This window comes from Physeter macrocephalus, chromosome 4 (genome assembly GCF_002837175.3).
Source record: "Physeter macrocephalus isolate SW-GA chromosome 4, ASM283717v5, whole genome shotgun sequence".
NCBI classification, from domain to species: domain Eukaryota; kingdom Metazoa; phylum Chordata; class Mammalia; order Artiodactyla; family Physeteridae; genus Physeter; species Physeter macrocephalus.
The window spans coordinates 126,604,004-126,623,407 of NC_041217.1; the positions used below are offsets into that span (position 1 = coordinate 126,604,004).

At 37.3% G+C, this 19,404-nt stretch overlaps 1 protein-coding gene across 1 annotated transcript in view; it reads right to left on the reverse strand.

Annotated features, from left to right (window-relative positions):
* Nucleotides 1-19,404, reverse strand: part of IL23R (interleukin 23 receptor) — a 52,945-nt gene that overhangs the window by 21,529 nt on the left and 12,012 nt on the right. Inside the window, exons 4-6 of the mRNA XM_007109059.2 lie at nucleotides 10,684-10,844; nucleotides 6,244-6,389; nucleotides 727-883 (exon numbers count right to left, since the gene is read on the reverse strand). Of these exons, the coding sequence (XP_007109121.1) occupies nucleotides 727-883; nucleotides 6,244-6,389; nucleotides 10,684-10,844 (464 nt within the window). The remainder of the gene's footprint in view (nucleotides 1-726; nucleotides 884-6,243; nucleotides 6,390-10,683; nucleotides 10,845-19,404) is intronic.

Below are 19,404 nucleotides of genomic sequence, written 5' to 3' on the forward strand. Positions count from 1 at the left end.
TCCCCTGCATCGGCAGGCGGACTCAACCACTGCGCCACCAGGGAAGCCCCAAAAGAACTTCTTAGCTTGCCTGGCTCTTGGCACCTTCTACTTATTTGGTGTCCATCAATATTTATAATGTATGTCAAAGTGTTTTGAAAACATAAAACACAGTTCCAAGATGTGTAATAGTAAGAACGATATTAACAATGCTGTGATTACAATTAAGTACTTCAGTTCTGAAAAAAAATTTTTTTAATCTAGTGTATAAGCTACCTACAGTAGGGAGACATCTTCAGGATAATGGGGCCACTATGGAGTATTATGAAAATTACTATAGATTTATTTTATTATTTGCTTACAGTTGAGTCTATTTGGCTAAGATTTTATTGAACGACGTGTAAATGACTAGAAAATTAAACGAATAATATTAAAAGCAGGAAAATACCTAAAGATAATAGCTCAGCTAGATTTTATTGAGAAGAGAATTACGTAATCCCATGCATACTAAACAAGCACCCCAGGTGGTTTTTATTGGTTTTTATGCCCTGGAATGTTTGAGAACCATTACATAAATTGTAGTCAGCCTTAACAAAATCAAAGGAAAATGACAATTTAAATGTTATCAACTGCCCTAGAATAGTTTTGTCGATTTTGATGGAAATTAAGGAGAAACAAATATATACTTAGAAAAGAGACAGAAGTCAAAAGAGAAGCCTAAGAGATTAAATATATAAATACACTCACCTATTTCAGGAGTTTTATGAAAATAGGGTGAACTCCAGGGCTGCCAGTACCTCTTAGCTTTTTCTTGACATCTTACTTGAAATACATACTTAGTGTTTGGCTGCAAGTAGAATTCTGACTGTTGCACGTATGTAAAATTGGTGTCAAATTCTTTAACCTAAAATGGATGAATAACCATAGTGAAATACCATAAAGAAATGATGCAGTGTGCTTTTAAAACAATTATTCCATTTAGCAGAAATGTATGGGACACTTATTATGTTCCAGGACCTGGGAAAACAGAGAGGAATAGGCTACTTTGTATAAAAGATGGCCAAAGATAATCAAATACATGTTATTTAACCTTAAAAGTGAAATACATGTTGCTTAGTGTTTGACCACTCTTTCAAGCTTTAAAATATCAAGAAATTCCAAAATGTAATATATTCTTAATTTTGGAACAGCTGATTTTAATAGGGTGGGAGAAAGGGGGACATAATAGCAATTGTTTGAATTGAGTCTTTCTTCCCTCCTCTCTCTCTCTCTCTCTGCAGTTGCATATTTAGATCAATAATTCTTCCTGAATGATGAAATAATTTCACTTGTGAATGATGACTTTTGGAAAAAATTACCTACAAACTAAGCTGTTAAATTGTCCTTATTGCAGATCTATGCATTCTACAAGGATATATATATCCTTTCTCATATATATATGAGAAAACAAAACAAAACATTTAAGACTGTTGAAACGTGAAAATCCAATGGAAGATAAGCAAGAAAATAGCTGAGGGATAAACTTAAAAATCATTTTTCTGGGACTACAACCTGCTATAAAATATAATGAAAAAGGACCCCCAGACAAGCTGGTTCAGATGGGAGAGAAAAACCAAGGCATTTACACAGCGCCTTAGTGTGTTGTAATAGTGGATCTACTGAAAAAAATGAAGCACAATTGAAACGTAAACATAAAAAAAGTCTAGAAATGCATTTATTCAGCAACTGGGAGAAAACAGTCACCATGAAAGAGAAAGTTAAAACTATCACGATTAAAACAAACACACACACACAACAAGGTATACACGTCATTTAGAGATTCTAATGTTAAAACCCAGTCTTAACATAAATCTTTAAAACTTGCAATGCATTGAAAATGTAAAAATCATAAAAATATCTGTTTTGGGATATCACGTTTCCTGAAAGATATAGTTCAGAGTTTCCGTAAGCCACATTTCTACCCACGGCTCTTGAAATTTTCTGCTCTTCTAAATATGACTGAAGGCCCCTAGAGTCTACTGGGATCCAGGAGAGATTTTTTTTTTTTAACATCTTTATTGGAGTATAATTGCTTTACAATGGTGTGTTAGTTTCTGCTTTATAACAAAGTGAATCAGTTATACATATACATATGTTCACATATCTCTTCCCTCTTGCGTCTCCCTCCCTCCCACCCTCCCTATCCCACCACTCTAGGTGGTCACAAAGCACCCAGCTGATCCCCCTGTGCCAGGAGAGATTTTATTAGTGCCAAAAGTTTGACTTCCATATGCACCCTGCTTCATATGAGCTTCTTTTGGAGGGGAGTTGCTGTTCTCCAATATGTCTCTTGCCATTATGTTTATAGGTAAGTCCTCTAAGAAGAGAAATACCCTACAGTACAGCCAGAGTTCTAAAATAGAAAGAAGAATTTTATGGAACTGTTAACAGTTGTTTCTACTAAGAGGCCAACCAGGTGCCTGCTTAGGGCCTTGCAAGCTGAAGATGGTACCTTCAAAATGATACTTTCAGAGGCTACAATGGACATTGAGAGAGCTGGACCTAACTGTGTTCCTGTGCAGAGGGTATGACCTCAAGGGCCAGAAATATAACTTTATTTTTATAGCAGCTGCTTTCTTTTTAGAGCCTCAATTCTGAAGGTGTGAGGCCTGGAAACTTAATCCCATCATTTTGAGGTACCTATTAGGGTTACACCTAAATTTCTGGGAGCATCCTTGGGTGAAGGGGAGAATCTCAACCTATTCAGAGTTCTATAATCCCAACTTCCTCTGACTCCCAACCTGGGGCATGGCCCAGATGAGGGGTCCTGCTCAGTAACCACCCAAGTCTAAACTCTTTTTGTTCTTCCTCCTTACCAACCTCTTCCCCTCACCCATTTCCACCTCTCTCTGCTCAGGAACCTTTATCTACTCTTTGGTGTGAGAGGGAAGGGGGATGGGGATTGAGAAAGCCAGTCATGACTAATCACATGTTCTTACAAGTCTTCTGTCCTATACTAGCACTTAGACTTTTGATGCAAAGGCCAAGGATTTGAACCTTGGCTATCTGCCTGCTGTTCTATTAGCCATTCCAGGAAAAAAGTGAATGCTTGGTTTTGTGCAGCCCATGAGCTAAGAAGAGTTTTTACATTTTTTAAATGGTTGAAAGAAAATCCAAAGAAGACGATTTCAATGATGCATGGAAATGATATAAAATTCAAATTTCAGTGTCCAAAAGTAAAATTTTACTGGAACACAACAATGTCCATTCATTTACATATTGTCTATGGCTGCTTTCATGCTACAAATGCAGAGTTGAATAGTTGGGACAGAGATCTTATGGTCTGCAAAGCCTAAATTGTTTACTATTTGGCCCTTGAAAAAAATGTTTGCCAATACCCTGGTCTAGCTTAATCAGAGACTCCAGTCACTGTTAATCCATTCACTTGAACTTCTAGTCAAGATTTCCCTACTTTACTATCACTGCTGTTGTCACCATTAAAGGCAAATAATAATAATACTAATAGCTAATGTGTCAAAATACTATCTGTGTGAACCAGACATTATAAATATCAATGGAAATACAAAAATGACTGTGGAACAGTCCTGTCTTCCAGGGGCTCATAGTTAAAGGATGGGAAAATACACGTGTTAACAGGTAAATACAAACAACATGGCAAATGTTCCTGAGATAAGGTACACAGAAGTGGGCAGGGATGCCAGGGAGGTAGGGAGACAGTCCATGAAGATAACCAACAAGTAGATATTCTCCCCATGGTGTCAACCTTGCAGGTTCACCTGAAGGACTGGCTGATACCTCGTAATTTATATGTAGCTTAGCTAAAAACAGCTGAAAACACCCTCAATGCACTGATTTTGATTTTCAGGTGGGCTCCTTGGCTTGACCACACCTGCTGCATGGCTCTCCTGGAGGTTAAGATGAAGAGGAACAGTAACAGCCAGCATTTACTGAACATTAACTCTATTCCAGGCTCTGGGCTAGCTTCTTCCATCATTTGATCATCCCCCAAACCATATGAGGTAGGTGCTTATCTTATCCCTCTTTTAGGTGTGGTAATAATAAGACCCAGAGAAGCTAGGGAACTTGCCCAAGGCTGCACAACCAGAAAGTGGTAGAGCCAGGCTTGGAACTCTAGAGCCTATGTGCTTAGCCACAAGGCTTTCTGCATAGCTGTCTGCCACTTTGAAGTAAAGAGCTTCCTTCCATCAGTTATCTGATGTAGGCAGAGCTGAGGTGGAAGAGCAAATCGGTAGTCCTTTGTGTCTGCCCACTCTTCATGACTCTCACTTCCTGTCTCCTTACAAGGAGGTAAAGACAACATTTTATGCATGATCCAGATGAAACTGACGGGTAACAAATGTAAAAAACAAAGCATCATTCTGGCTGTTACCAACTGGACTTGGGTCATCTATGTGAGTAATTACATTTGGAGGAATCATGGTAAAAGGGATAGGATACAGATTTTGAATTGAAACTGGTTCCTTCATTTTCCAAACATTTTTGGGGTGCCCAAAGTGATGTAGGGTCTGTAAGAGGCACTAAGTTACTAAGGCTGTAAGCTTGGAGAACCTGGCTTAAGCTCTTTTCAAGCCCTATGTCCTCATTTCGATGATGGAGCTGATACTACCTATCACAAAAGATTGTGATGAAGATGAAATGAGGTAACAAATATTCTTTCAGCTCCTTCATTTGCCTGCTTTTGATAAAGAGAAGGTTTTGAAAAGGGAGCTCAGATTTACCTGAGTTACCAAGTCTCACAGTGGCATATGTAGCACCACCAAGGGGAGCAGAGAACAAGAATTTCAACAAGAAAACAGTTGGTTTCTGAAAATCTATTCAGAGATACTGATACTGTAACTCCTTTCTATTTTCTAAACATTCTTATAGCTTATTACTTCCTCCTAATTATGCCAAATAAAGAAATTTCATATTCTCAGTATCACCCTATGACCCTGACACTACCCAGGTGTCTTATTAGAGTAAAGCCTCATCCACTCAAAATCTAGGATGAGAGTTTCATTTGGGTTGTTTCCAAATTTACTTAAATTCCACATATGCAAAAGATTGGCTGTGAAGTTTTTAATCTTGCTTGTCCTAGGCTTCAAGCATGGGGTTGCTGTGCACACAAATGCCGCAGTTATTTAGTCAACGAGTCCAGCAGTATCTTCATTTGGTTACTGACCAAATGTTGCAGAACATGGACTTTCATCCAAGTGTAATCTAAACAACTAAAAGGTCACATTTCTCATGTACATTAACAAGGGTAAATAAACAACTTGGCATCCAGGATTTCTTTTTAAAGAGCAGTCTTTAGAGTATGTCATGAAATCAGTATAGTTTTACCCTCATTTTCTTGACACTCTTTAAACATATTGTTCTACAGCAAAGCCAATATCGTTCATGTTCAGAGTGATGAAGACTTTGGAGCCATGCTAATCACCAGAGAATAAATACATATCATTTCACTTAACTCTCTGAAAACTGGTAAATTCATACATGACACATAACAATTAAGCAAAGCCATAAACTCCATTCATTAATTATTTTGACTAAATGGCAGTTTATTGTACTTAAAAATAATAAAATGGCATTTGTTTTCAAATACACTAAAATTGGTACTTTTTCTTCAGTCAGGCTAGTGTTACCCTGTAGTTCAAATTAGTGAGTTTTTATTATAATGTTCACAGGTGCTGTCATGTGATGTGATTTTATTAATGAACCTTGTACCTATGCCTCTCCTAAGACGCTTGCTAACTTACCATTGGTATTTAAGGATGGTTAGTTTGCCTAGACATTCACTTTTTACCTTATGCTCATCTAAGACTAATATAGTAACAAATTTTACATTTTGGATTGCACATTTTTCATTTAAAAAGAGACACCCATAAATCTGAAGCTTTTTGAACAGATTTTATTTCCCCGGATGGCTGTTAAATTTCAGCATAGAATACTTACATTTTATATTCATCATCACTGATACAAATTTCACCCTAAGAGACAGTGAATTACAAGGAGCTAAATAGATGACTCCGTCCTAGTTGGACATTTGTCTATTTAGCAGTTTACAAAAGGCAAGAGGCCTTTTCAGGAAACACCTCTCTATTTGGAAGCATCATTATTAAAAGTAGAGTGGTTTGAATATTACATGAACAATCAGATAAAATCATGTAACCTAGATCATTATACATCCACTGTAGTCACTGACTATTGACTGGCTTTTCTTTCACTCACTTACATGCAAAAGAATAGTGAAAGTTAGCTTACGTTCCAAGTTTGGTTTGTTGTAGCCTTGTATCTCATTTCACAGGAAACCTTTTCAATTGATGTTTGACTATTCCAGTGGATTACGGTTTTGGGCACTGTAGTATTTATATCCTCAGCCCTGGAAATAATGGTTGCAGAAGGTATCACTAAAGAAAAACAAAAACAGAAATCCATCAGCTTAAAACTTGCCTAGGGAGAAATCAATATTTTTTCATCAATATTTAGACATGTTAAAACTCAAAGTACCAAAAAAAAAACTCATGATCTAATTAACATGAAATTTTTCTTGTTTTCTAATCTATTATGTAGGAGAAAACTGCTGTTCTTAAGTAAAATTCTATTCCACCCATTCTCCATTTCTGTTAAATGGAGCTCTGTCTTGTCCTTTCCCACCTCATACTCCCCTGTATTCCGACCTAATGAAATTCTGAAGCCTGGCCTATTAACAAAAGAATGTAAAAAGGAGGTAAAGAAGATATCTCTTCTTTCCCACATCTGTTTAGGGAGAAATGATGTTTTGCATCCTAAATTTAGTTCAGAGAATCTAATTTGGTAAGATGTAAAATTAAGATCGTTCACAATAATATTTTTATTCTCTTGTGTCATAGGGAAACTTATATGAATATTTATATCTATTGCTAACTTGTTTTGTTATCTATTAAAATAAATCTGTACTTGAAAGTATGATTTGAACAAGGAGTCTCACAAGACTCTAAGACTTTACAAATTATTGCTGTGTTCTGTGATTACGATTTTCAAAAGGAAACTGAAATTCTGATTGGTTATCTTACTAGTTATTTTTTGTACTAGGTGTAATGGTGTAACTGGAAGCTCTGTATTTCTAAACTGTGTAAATTCTTGTAACTTTGTTCTGTCTGAACAGAATAAAATCATGGGCACTTCCCATTTCTCCTATATGCATAGTAGAACAGTGAAAACCTATAACTTTGTTAGATGTATTATTTAACAAAGAACTCAAGAACCTGTATGTGTATTTTTAGAGGCCATTATTACAGCTTAATATTCTCTATGAATTAGTTTCCTTTTTGTTTATTCTAAGTTTGTAAAGTATTCTTTGGGAAATTTGTTTTATTTTCAATGAATAATATTATCTAAAATTATGTGCACAGATATATGATTTATAGAAAAATATAAAAATTAAAGATTTGCTTTCCAGTAGCACTGACCTAAAATAAAATCCTTGGGCTAAACCCAGTATAGAACATAAGTAGTAGTAGCAGGATTAATCTAATTAAAGAGCTTACCATACTGAAGTTTTATCATCTGAATTCCATAGGTAGTTTCCTTTTGCTAGTTTAAGCTTCTTATAATAAGAATCAGAATTCAGAGATTTCTAGTCAGGGAAGTGGATCTCCACAACTCTGAATCCACTTGGGACCATTTAAGCACCCTCAAGGCTACAAATTACCTACCCCCTCCTGTCTCCCACCTCTGAGTGTGACCTGCCACAGTCGTAACAGCACAAGCATTCCGAGACCTTTTTGCAGAAAGAAATATTCTGGGGAGGAAGCAAAAGTCTGCTTAGTCCTATGAGAAGTGCAGATAGAACAGTAAGTCCGGTTTAAGATAGAGTCTTAGCACAGAGCAGATCAATGCAATAGAGATCTGACGGTTTAGGTTTGAATGAGCTTATATTTTTCAAATAAAAACATGTTATGGAATATGTACTTGAACATTAGTTTGTTACACAAGACTCAGAATGTTCAATTTTTGCTCTCATTGCTTTGGTTTCATACATTCCCATTAGATCTTACATTTTTAAAAAAAACCGTCAATTCCATCGTAGATACCATATCTTTAGTTTCCACTTACATTGAAATAAAGAACCATATTGTAGTTCTTTGGTATCTTTCTAACAACATGTATTTACTTATAATTATTCAGTGGGGAGAACTAATGTTCAAAATGGCAGCCAGAAGACACTGCATTTTCCGTATTGAAACTTATTTCTCTATAAGAGAAGTTTAAGCATTCCTCTCACACGTCATTTTGGCAGTGTTACTGCACTATTAATTCAGCCCTGCCTTTCAGCATATCTTCCTAACTTAATTAAAGACCAATCCCATAGCCATTATGTGGAAATTGCTCCCAGGAGAGTCCTCTGTCTTCAGTTTCATAGAACAGTTCATATATCTAACTTGCAATGTCTTATTCTTAAAGTGCCACAAATGAATATAGTTCATCCGTTAATAACCTAAGGGCTCTGTTGGGAGTAGCCTCCTACACTGTCAACCTGTGCTTTTCAGCCTGAGTTTCTAAGAGTCCATTTTGGGATACTGAGAAAGGAGGAAGAGGAGGAGGTGGGGTAACTCTAAACAAGAGGCTCCCTGGTTCAGTGTGAAAAGCAGATTTGGAGGTGACAGCCAGATGAGATTTTCCCTTTATGGGAGGTGGGGTGGTGGTTAACTACAGCAAGTTGGCAAGTCTGAGATGAAATCTGGCTCTCCTCCTTACTAGCTATGTGCTTTGAGCAAATTATTTTATCTCTTTCTTTGTCTATAAAATGGGCGCAGTGGTACCATGCATGATTGTTTTCAGAATTAAATGTGATTTGCATGTTAATTGTCTGGAACACTATAGGTGTTCAATAAATGGATGCAGTGACACTAAGATCATAATAAGATAACAGTGGTAATAATAGCAGTAATACTAATAGTAATAATCTAGTTCCTAAAAATGATACTGCCAAATTGATACTGAACACGATAGCCTTTAAACATCATTAATCCATTGAGGGGAACCTGTTTTTAAGATAAGGGCATGTTATGGCTATATCCTACCTCAAAATGTAAACTTACAAAAATGTGGAGGGGCTTCCCTAGTGGCGCAGTGGTTGAGGGTCCCCCTGCCGATGCAGGGGACACGGGTTCGTGCCCCGGGCCGGGAAGATCCCACATGCCGCGGAGCGGCTGGGCCCGTGAGCCATGGCCGCTGAGCCTGTGCGTCCGGAGCCTGTGCTCCGCAACGGGAGAGGCCACAACAGTGAGAGGCCCGCGTACCGCAAAAAAAAAAAAAAAAGTGCAGAACTATAACTCCAAGAATATACAGTACAATGGAGTTACTATTCATCACCGTAGTCAGAAGTGTTTTTTTTCAAAGCCAATATTCATAGCATAAGGACAGATTTTTAGACCAATCTTATTAGTTGAGATAGTTCAGTTTAGTTGAGACGTTGAGATATTAGTTCCAATAGAAGACCCCAGTCGTCCCCAAAGGATATCCGTGTTGTGCCCCAAGAGGTGTCACATCCCCTAGAACATTAATCAGCAGGAAAGTTGTCAGACACATTAAAGTGTGCTTTAAATAAAGACTGAGGATAGGAGTTGAGGATACTAGAACTAGAGGCTTCCTAGCTCTGCAAACTCAACTTCTAATGCCACCTAGCCTTGGTTTCCTCATGTATAAATTATAATCTCTTCTACAAAATAGGACTGTTGTGAGGGTTAAATAAGATAATGTATGTAAAAGCAGTTAGCACTGAAGAAAGTGTGCCATAAATGTTAGCTACTGAAATCATCTTTAATAATAAAAACAGGAATAATTGGCACTAGAATCTCCAAAGAGAAGGTGATTCACACTTGGTGCTCTTTGGCTGTACTCTGGCTTTAGGACTAGGATATAGTTGTAAAAGTCTCAAGGGCAATCACTTTTTGGAAGTTATCTTAAGGAAAAAAACAACTACTATGCAAAAATTCAGCCAAAAGTTTGTCCATGGCAGTGTAGTTTATGATGGTGAAAAATTGAGAACAATAATAAGGGACTAATTAAAGATATTAATAAAAATAAGATTATAGATTAAATTAATAGAAATATGTATTCTATATTATTATTTTTTTTAAAGGCAAGTTCTAAAATACCTGAAGCAAAAAATGTTAACTTTTGTTGAATCTGGCTGGTGTACATAGAGATGTCTATATAATTCTCCACAATTTTCTATGTTTTTTGTAGAACTTTTCAAACAAAATCAAACAAAGGCATAACTTCCAAAATAGCATATACAGTAGAATGCTTTAGTATGCTGTACTTCTCACAACATAAGACTCATCACACTTTATTATAATCCTTATTTCTTTCCCTCTTCCCTGGTAGATTGCAAGATATTTAGGACAGGAAGTATCTTCCTCGTCTATCTCATTCTTTCTAGCCCTTAGAACAATGGTTAAACATAAGAAGTTCTCAGTAAATATTGTGAAAAGACATACCCCATGTAGACATAAGACTGGAAGAATATACAACACAATGGTAGCCTTACTTATCTTTGGCTTGTCTCAGGCAGTGGCTTATGGGTAATTCTTGTTTTCTGTATCATGATCTTCAGGAACTTTAGGGAAACTCTTTTCAGATCTCAACTTCATTTGATTAGGTCAGAACAAATTAGTTGTTTATTTGTAAAGCCATTACAGATTTCTTATTCTTTACCTATATCGTCCAGGTGAATTTGCACTTGTTTTGACTTCTCCGTGCCCAGTACATTTGAGGCTTGGACCCAAACCAAATACTTCTTGCCACCTTGCAATGAATCAGTGGAGATGTTAATATAACTTGAAGTGAGATACTCTTGCTCTTCTTCTGTCTCTAAACTTTAAAAAAAAGATTATGATCACCAGTTATGTTGGTTTGAATTAATTATTCCTCAATTTTTTTTGATGCTATCTTTTTAGCTTGCTTTCAGAAGGCAACCTTTTACTTAAAAATGAATCAGAATTGGTTTCACTTTTAGAATTTTTTACAACAAAGTCAAGACCATCCAGGGTCACAGTATGACTTTCATGGGCCCTAAGCACTTTTGCCTTCATAGACCCCTTCTTCCATTAACATAAAAAAGTTTATATGTGTGTAGGTATGTTTATGTTTATATATATATATACACACACACATATATTCATATAGATTATGTTTCACAACTGCTGATATAAATGCAACTATATTAATATCACATATTAAACCATTTTCTTTGACCTAATGGTTCATTTTTTCCTGTGATTTTAAATGCAATTAAACATCTTGTAGACTTCTGGAAGTATGGCAAGCCCTGGGTACTGTGCCTACTGTACCTCTTTGGGAAGGGCAGCTGTGGATATGGCTTGAAGTAAATGAGCTCCCTCTGAGAAAGAGCATTGCACAGGGGTTCCATGCAAGGGCTTTGTAATAAGGAATGCTAACTTCATGGTAAATAAGTATTCAAATGTGAAAATAAGAGAATGGCAACTCTGTGTAAGTAGGGCATCTTTGAATATTTTCCAGGTAGAGAAAACCACACACATGTTGTTAATTGGTTTGTGGCTAATTCTTTTATCACACGCATTGAGGCCACAAGTCAAAATGGAAATGTATTCTCAAACCGACATTAACCATAGCTACTAGGCAATTTAATTCTTCTTTTAAAGTCTACCCCTCATATCAGCACCTAGACCACAAAGCACTATTTTAGATGAAGAATCTAATTGTAATGACTGACTATATACTTTAGGACAATTTTTGCATACAACTGTATGTTACAAAGTTTTTTAAATTTCTTACTTCTATTACTTTTTTTCTTGTGCTAATTAATACATAACAGATTATTTGTTGAAGGGAGTCAGCATGATTTATATTTTTCTGAAGTTTCCATTGCACCTAATCCTAGTTGTAGTCAATAGATTTTTAATAAACACTGCTGATTTGTGGTGATAATGGTGAACAGTATTTTTTAATTTAATCATTCATTCAACAAATATTTATTTAACACCCACTATGTTCCAAGCACTACTTTAGTCACTGGGGCTACCACAGTGAACAAAACAAGTAAAGTCCCAACCTTTGTGGAGCACACATTCTGGTGGAAACAAATACATATATAATATGTCTTATGGTGATAAACATTCAGAAGAGAAAAGAAAGAGGTTAGGAAATGCTAGGAGTAGGTGTGGGGTTTTTTTTTTTTTTTTTTTTTTTTTAGGGAGATTGGGAAGACCTATCTGAACATCTGAGAAGGTAACACTAGAGCAGTAAAGAATCAGGTCTTGTGGCTCTTTGGAGGAAGAGCATTCTAGGTGATATGCAAAAGCCCTGAGGCAGGACCTTGCCTGTCCTGTTCAAGAACAGTAAGGAGGTCATTGAGGCTTGGTAGACTGAGGGATGGAAAGGGATGAGATGATATCAGAGAGTCCTAGAGGAGGGGGAGATTTAGAAGGCATTGTAAGGTCACATAAGGCCATGGAAGGATGCTGCCTTTGATCTCTGAGTGAAATGGGAGATTTTGAGCAGAGGAGTGACATCTGATGTGCATGTGAAAAGGATTACTCTGACTACTTGTGAATAATAGACTGTAGCAGGGCAAAGGTGAAGGCTAGAGCACCAGTTTACTAACGCAGGTGAGAGATGATATGGCTTGGACCAGGCAGTGAGAAGTCAGTTTTTTAAAGACAGATCCAATAGGTTTTGAATGGGGGGTGTGTTAGAGAGGAATCCAGGAGGACTCCAATGATTTTAACCTGAATACTGCAAAGGATGGTGTTACCACTTACTGAGATAGGGAATGCGAGTCTGGGGAAAGGAAACTGGGTATTTGGTTTTGAAAGTGTTAGCTTGAAAATACGTTTTGGACATCTAAGAGGAAATATTGAGTAAGATGTTAGATAAATGATGGCTGCATTTCAGGAGAGATATCTGGACTGGAGATATAGATTAGGGAGTTTTACACCATAAATTTGAGTGAGATCTTTTAGGTAATGAGTGTAGATAGAGATAATAAGAGGTCCTAGGAGAGAGCTCTGGGTCACCATTACTTTACTGGAATAAAGGGGAATTGGCAAAAGAGACTGAGAAAAAGCATTCAGGAAGGTAGGAGGAGAACCAAAAGGGAGTGCTGTCCTGGAAGCCAAAAGAAGGAAGTAAAGAGCTAACTTCAATGCTCCTGATAGTAACTTCTCCTGATAAGGAGGGTGGGCACTGAGAATAAACCATTGCATCTGGCAATGGGGAAGTCATTAGTGACACTGCTAAGACCTGGAGGTGAAGGGCAAAAACTTGACTAGATTAAAGAGACGATGAAAAGAGAGGAAGTAGAGGCAGAAAGTACAAACAACTCTTTTGAGGAGTTTGCCATAGAAGGAGCAGAGAAATAGATTAGTGGAAGGCAAGGACCAAGGGAGGGTTGTATTTTCAAGAGAGCAGATGCTACAGCAACTTTGAAAGCTAATGAGGAGATCCAGTAAAGATAGAAAAGGTGATGATACAGAAGAAAGAGAGGAGTATTGTTGGAGCAATGTCCTCTAGTAGGCAGGCAGGGAAAGATCTAGTACACAGTGGAGAGCTGGCATCAGGGCAATGGTAGTTCATCCACAGTACTAGAAGGGAAAACCAAGTATGTGGGTACAGATGTCAGTGTGTCAGCAGATGAGGAAGGCTGTGGTATTTCCCATTACTCCTATTTTCTCAATGAAATAGAAAGCAGGTCATCAATAGAGTTAAGAAGGGGAGAAGATGTTAGAGACCAGAGATGAGAGAAAGAGTAATGAAATAATTACCTGGTGAGTGGGGGAGTGACTTGCCCAGTGAAGTGCAGTAGGACTACTGGGTGGCTTCCTGGGTCCAGTTGAGGTGAGTGGTCATGAACATAAAGTGATATCAGTCAGTAAGTTTGTGTTTGTCCCCAGCCACAATTAGCTCTCCAAGCACAGGTGCAGAATCGGTGAGGAGATGGATTTTAACTTATGAACTGGTTATTGACCTCAGTAGACATATAACATCACAGCCTCAAATATATTTGCAATTATATCTAAGAACTCTGGTTATAATGAATATGCATATGGAGAGGAAGATGTGGCAAAACAAGCAGGCCTTATGAACTGGAAGAGTAGGCAGTTGTTTTTAGGGCTCTCATTAAAACTAAAAGACCCTATTGGTCTTTCATAGTACCTGAAAATTCTACCATTGGTGCTGTTCTAAACAGTTTATAAACTTGTCATGCACGGACATGTTGTGTATTTAAAAAAATTTTCTAGCATTTAACATAGTTCCAAGAAGACATGAAATACTAAATAAATATTTGTTAAATTGACTTGAATAAAATAGAACGAAGGGCCATCATGCACTTATTTTCATTCAATAAGTTATTTGTTGAGTAGGAGGTACTGTGCCAGACATTGCCAGAGTATCCAAGATAAAGAAAGAACATATTTACATGAAGCTGTTGAGCGTAATGGGACAACAGTAAGTAGATATTTATTAGCAGAGATTCTTTTTTTTTTTTTTTCTATCACCACCCACTGGTACATAGCAAAATACAAAGGGGTTGAGGAGTGTATGTGAATGGACATGCAGCTCTGCTGGTGGGGTCACCACAAAGGTTCTGGGGAGAAAGAAGACTCTTGAAGCAACACAGACACAATTCCTCTACTTTACAACTTCAATCCAACACCAGACGGAGGCCCTGATGGCCCCTATGCTGCCATAGAGGGAATGCCATCTTTCTGCCACTGTGGAAACAAGTGGGTGGGCTGAGGTGAAATGCCTCTCTCTCTATGTGATTTTACTGGAAAACAGAACCACATGAGTTGGAAGTGAAACCTTGCAAATGCTGATCTCTACCTATCTGCCCAAGTGGAAAATACCCTGAGAACCCAGGATCTAGAAAAGGCTTTTTAAATCTGATACCACTTCAACCACAAAATTCATTATAACTCACCTTTTTCCTAGGGGGAAAGGCCTTCTTAACCATAAGTTAGAAAAATGGATTTCTCTAATTTTTCTCAACTCCTGGGTTCATTTTTAATTAATTGTAAGACAAACAGATGTTTATTTTCTTTTCCAATTTGTCTGTGCTTATAGGAGCACATTCTTTGAATTTGCTAGCGGAGAACATTTGTTTTTATGGTAACCCTTCACATATTTTATGATAACATATGATAAAGTTTTTTAAAAAATGGTAAAATTCCATTAATCTGGACTCAGTCAAGTCAGAATTTGGGTTAGGTTTGCCTGAGTTTGGCTATAATTTGCTCTTGGTTTCAGAAAAGACAGTAAAAAAAGTTTTTTTTAATATATAGGACCTTGTAGTATTATTAGTTAACTAGATTGTGAAGGGAGGATGCAGGAAATGTTTATTTCTAGTTATCAGAATAATCACTCAATGAGTGTTTATTGAGCGCTTACTATGTGCCAGGCCTCATCCTGGGCTCAAGCAATATAGCAATGAACAAAACAAACAAAAATTCTTGCCCACATTGGGTTTACATTGCTAGTTTGAATAAATGAGTGACTTTACTACTGACATATGTACAACAGCTAGAAAATTAGTCTTATTTATTAGAGCACATTTAACAATCTTTCTAGAAAGTCATCTGTCCAAAATTACTGTTACTTGAAAATAACGTAAAAAAAGTTATTGTTTATAATATCCTGTAAGTGATAATTTTTTATGGCTTTACATTAATCTTGTCTCCCAAATCATCAGATTTTGATTTTGGAACAAATCAAACAAGTCTAGAGAGTCAGCCTTGAGTTTCACCCTAATGTTCTAATATTCTAACATCACCTTTTTGTCAGTTTCTAAGCATTTCCTATTTGTGAGCCTTTTCTTATAATTTGCTTTCTTGTAAGTTTTATAACACTCAGTATGGTATTACTTATACTCATTTCTCAGGAGGCTGAGGCTTAGCAAAGCTAAACAAATTTACCAAGATCCCTCAGCTAGCAATTGTGGCAGATACTATTAGATGACAGTACTGAACTCTACCCATAACACTCCTCTCTGAGGTTCCCATCCTGACAGAGTAGACATGTAACTCAATTCTGGCCAATGAGATGCAAGTGGAAGTCCATGGGAGAATGTCCTTTTCCCTTCACCTCTTTCCTTCCTGAAACTTGGATGAGAAGCCTGGATGCGTAGCATCTGAGGATTAAGGCCAACACACTAAAGGCTGCAGAGGAGAAAAGTGGAAAGAGCCTGGTTCCTTGGGGTATCATTGAATTAACATGCTAGCTCCGTACTACCTACCACTATGGCCTTGTCTTTTTAAGTCACTGCACTTGGGTTTTCAGATATTTGTACCATAAAAGACATCTAAATGATAAGTCTCAGAACTGGAATTCAAACATAAAACTCTAAAGCCTGCGCTGCTTCCAATGGATATTTCTGACAGTTTGCTCTTTAATAAATCTATTCTTAAGACTTTCAAAGTGACTTTTTGGGTACTGAGAACAATTTCAGTACTCATAACTACTGCAAGTATTCCTCACTTGATAAAGATGTGTCCCTCAAAAACCATGTGTAAATAATTTAGACAGATATAATTGTTAATGCATTAATGACTTTTAAAAGAGATATATAATAATCTTATAAAATATTAGGAGAACATTTTTATCATACTAAATAGGAAATTAGGGGTAGCCAACAGGCACATGAAAAAATGCTCAACATTGCTAATCATTAGAGAAATGCAAATCAAAACAACAACGAGAGGGGCCCTGGCCGTCCAGCTGTTAGGACTACGCGCTCTCATTGCCGAGGGCCTGGGTTCAATCCCTGGTCGGGGAACTAAGATCCCACAAGACATGCAGCATGGCCAAAACAAAACAGAACAAAACAATGAGATACCACCTCACACGTGTCAGAATGGTTACTATCAAAAAGTCTACAAATAACAAATGTTGGCAAGGATGTGGGGAAAAGGAAACCCTAGTACACTGTTGATGGGATTGAAAATTGGTGCAGCCACTATGGAGAACAGTATGGAGGTTCCTCAAAAAACTAAAAATAGGACTACCATATGATCCAACAATTCCACTGATGAGTATATATCGGAAGAAAATGAAAACACTAATTCAAAAAGAGACATGCATCCCAATCATAACAGCATTATTTACAATAGCCAAGATATGGAAGCAACCTAAGTATCCATCAACGGATGAATGGACAAAGAAGATGTGGTATATATATATACAATGGAATATTACTCAGACACAAAAAAGAATGAAACTATGCCATTTGTAACAACATGGACGGACCTAGAGAGTATTATGCTTAGTGAAATAAGTCAGACAGAGAAAGACAAATACTCTGTGATCACTTACATGGGGAATCTAAAAAATAAAACAAATGTATGTAACAAAACAGAAACAGACTCACAGATATAGAAAACAAACTAGTGGTTACTAGTGGGGTGGGGGCAAGATAGGTGTATGAGATTAGGAGATACAAACTATTATTTATAAAATAAATAAGCAACAAAAATATATTGTACAGCACTGGGAAACACAGCCATTATTTTGCAATAACTTTAAAGGGAATATGACCTATAAAAATATTGAATCATTATGTTGTACACCTGAAACTAACATAATATTGTAAATCAACTATACTTCAATTAAAAAAAGCAGTATGGCAGTTCCTCAAAAGTTTAAACTGAGTTACTATATGACCTAGCAATTCTATTCCTAAGTATCAATATATGTTCAAGCGAAATGAAAACATATGTCTATACATAATCTTGTACATGAATGTTAGTAGAGCATTATTCATAGTAGCCCCAAAAATGGAAACAACCCAAATTTCCATCAACTAATGAATGGATACATGTGATATATTCATACAATAATGGAACATTAGTCAGCCATAAAAAGGAATGAAGTACTGATACATGCTACACCATGGATGAACCTTGAAAACCTTACACTAAGTGAAAGAAGCTAGTCATGAAAGACCACAAATTGTATGATTCCTTTTATATAAAATGTCCAGAGTAGGCAAATGTACAGAGGATGCCTAGGGCTGGGAGGGTTGGGGGGAGATGGGGTTTCTTTCTGGCATGAAGAAAGTGTGCTAATATTGTGGTGTTGGTTGCACAACTCTTTGAATATACTAAAATCATTGAATTGTACACTTTAAATAAGGTGAATTGTATGGTATGTGAATTATACTCAATAAAGCTGCTATATTAAAAGAAAAAGAATTAACCAACTAATCAAGATCAGTGGGTCCATGAGATAGTAAAAGTTGCAGGAGATAGCAAAGCCTAGGCATTCTCTGTCAATCTGGCACTATCTAACTTTTCTTTGAGCTTAAACTGTGGTGTTTGCTCCCATACTGCCCTCATTTTCACACTCCTAAAGTTGCCTTTGCAGTGAGATTCTTGTCCTCATGGACTCTTTTCATCTCGACGGAACTACTTTATCCCAGAGGCAAGGAGGATTGGTTAAGTCTTGGACACCTGTTAGAATCCTGGCTCCCTTATGTCTAAGGGGAAGTAACATAAGCTCTGTAAAGGGGACAATTCTAATAGTTATTGCGCAAGGTTAAGCTGAGGATTGAAGATGTAAGGCACATGAAGTACGGAGCTCAGTGCTTAGTATATTACATATTTGACAATACAACCCATCACTGATCTCAGTGTTTCCATCATCCCTTTGCTACCTGACCATACCTCTACTTAGTGAAAGATGTGAGCTTCTTGCCCATGACATGTAGCCAGTAACCCCAGGCTTAGCAATGTATTCATAAAATCTGTCTAGTTTTTACCCAAAATGTCTTGAACATAGAGGTGTTACTTTTTCTGTTTCACTTAATCAAAGTTATTCTGAGTACCTAACAGATGGAGAGAGAGAGCAAGATTGGAAGGTTATTCTTTCCCATAATCATGAGACCTGGATAGCATTTCTCAAATATGCCCTGTGATCTGGGTTCCCACACCACTTCAGCCGAAAAGACTAAATTAGGAAGAAAGCAGTCAGGCCACCCCAGATTTAAATCCCACCTCTCCCTCTCATAGCTGCGTGGCCCTGGATGCATCACCTAACCTAGCTAAGCCTCAGTCACCTGTCTACAAAAATCGGAAAAATAATCATATGTACCACACAAGGTTGTATAGGGTATTAAATGAGGTAGCACATATAAAGCTTTTGGCCCAGGGCTTGGCAAACAGTAGGAGTCCAATAAATAATTTTTTTTAAGCGTAAAAGAAAAAGTAGTTTGTGAAACTTTTGAGAATCACTAGAGAAAACGTGTACTTCAAATACTTGACCCGGGGCTTCCCTGGTGGCGCAGTGGTTGAGAGTCCTCCTGCCGATGCAAGGGACGTGGGTTCGTGCCCCGGTCCGGGAAGATCCCACATGCCGCGGAGCGGCTGGGCCCGTGAGCCATGGCCGCTGAGCCTGCGCGTC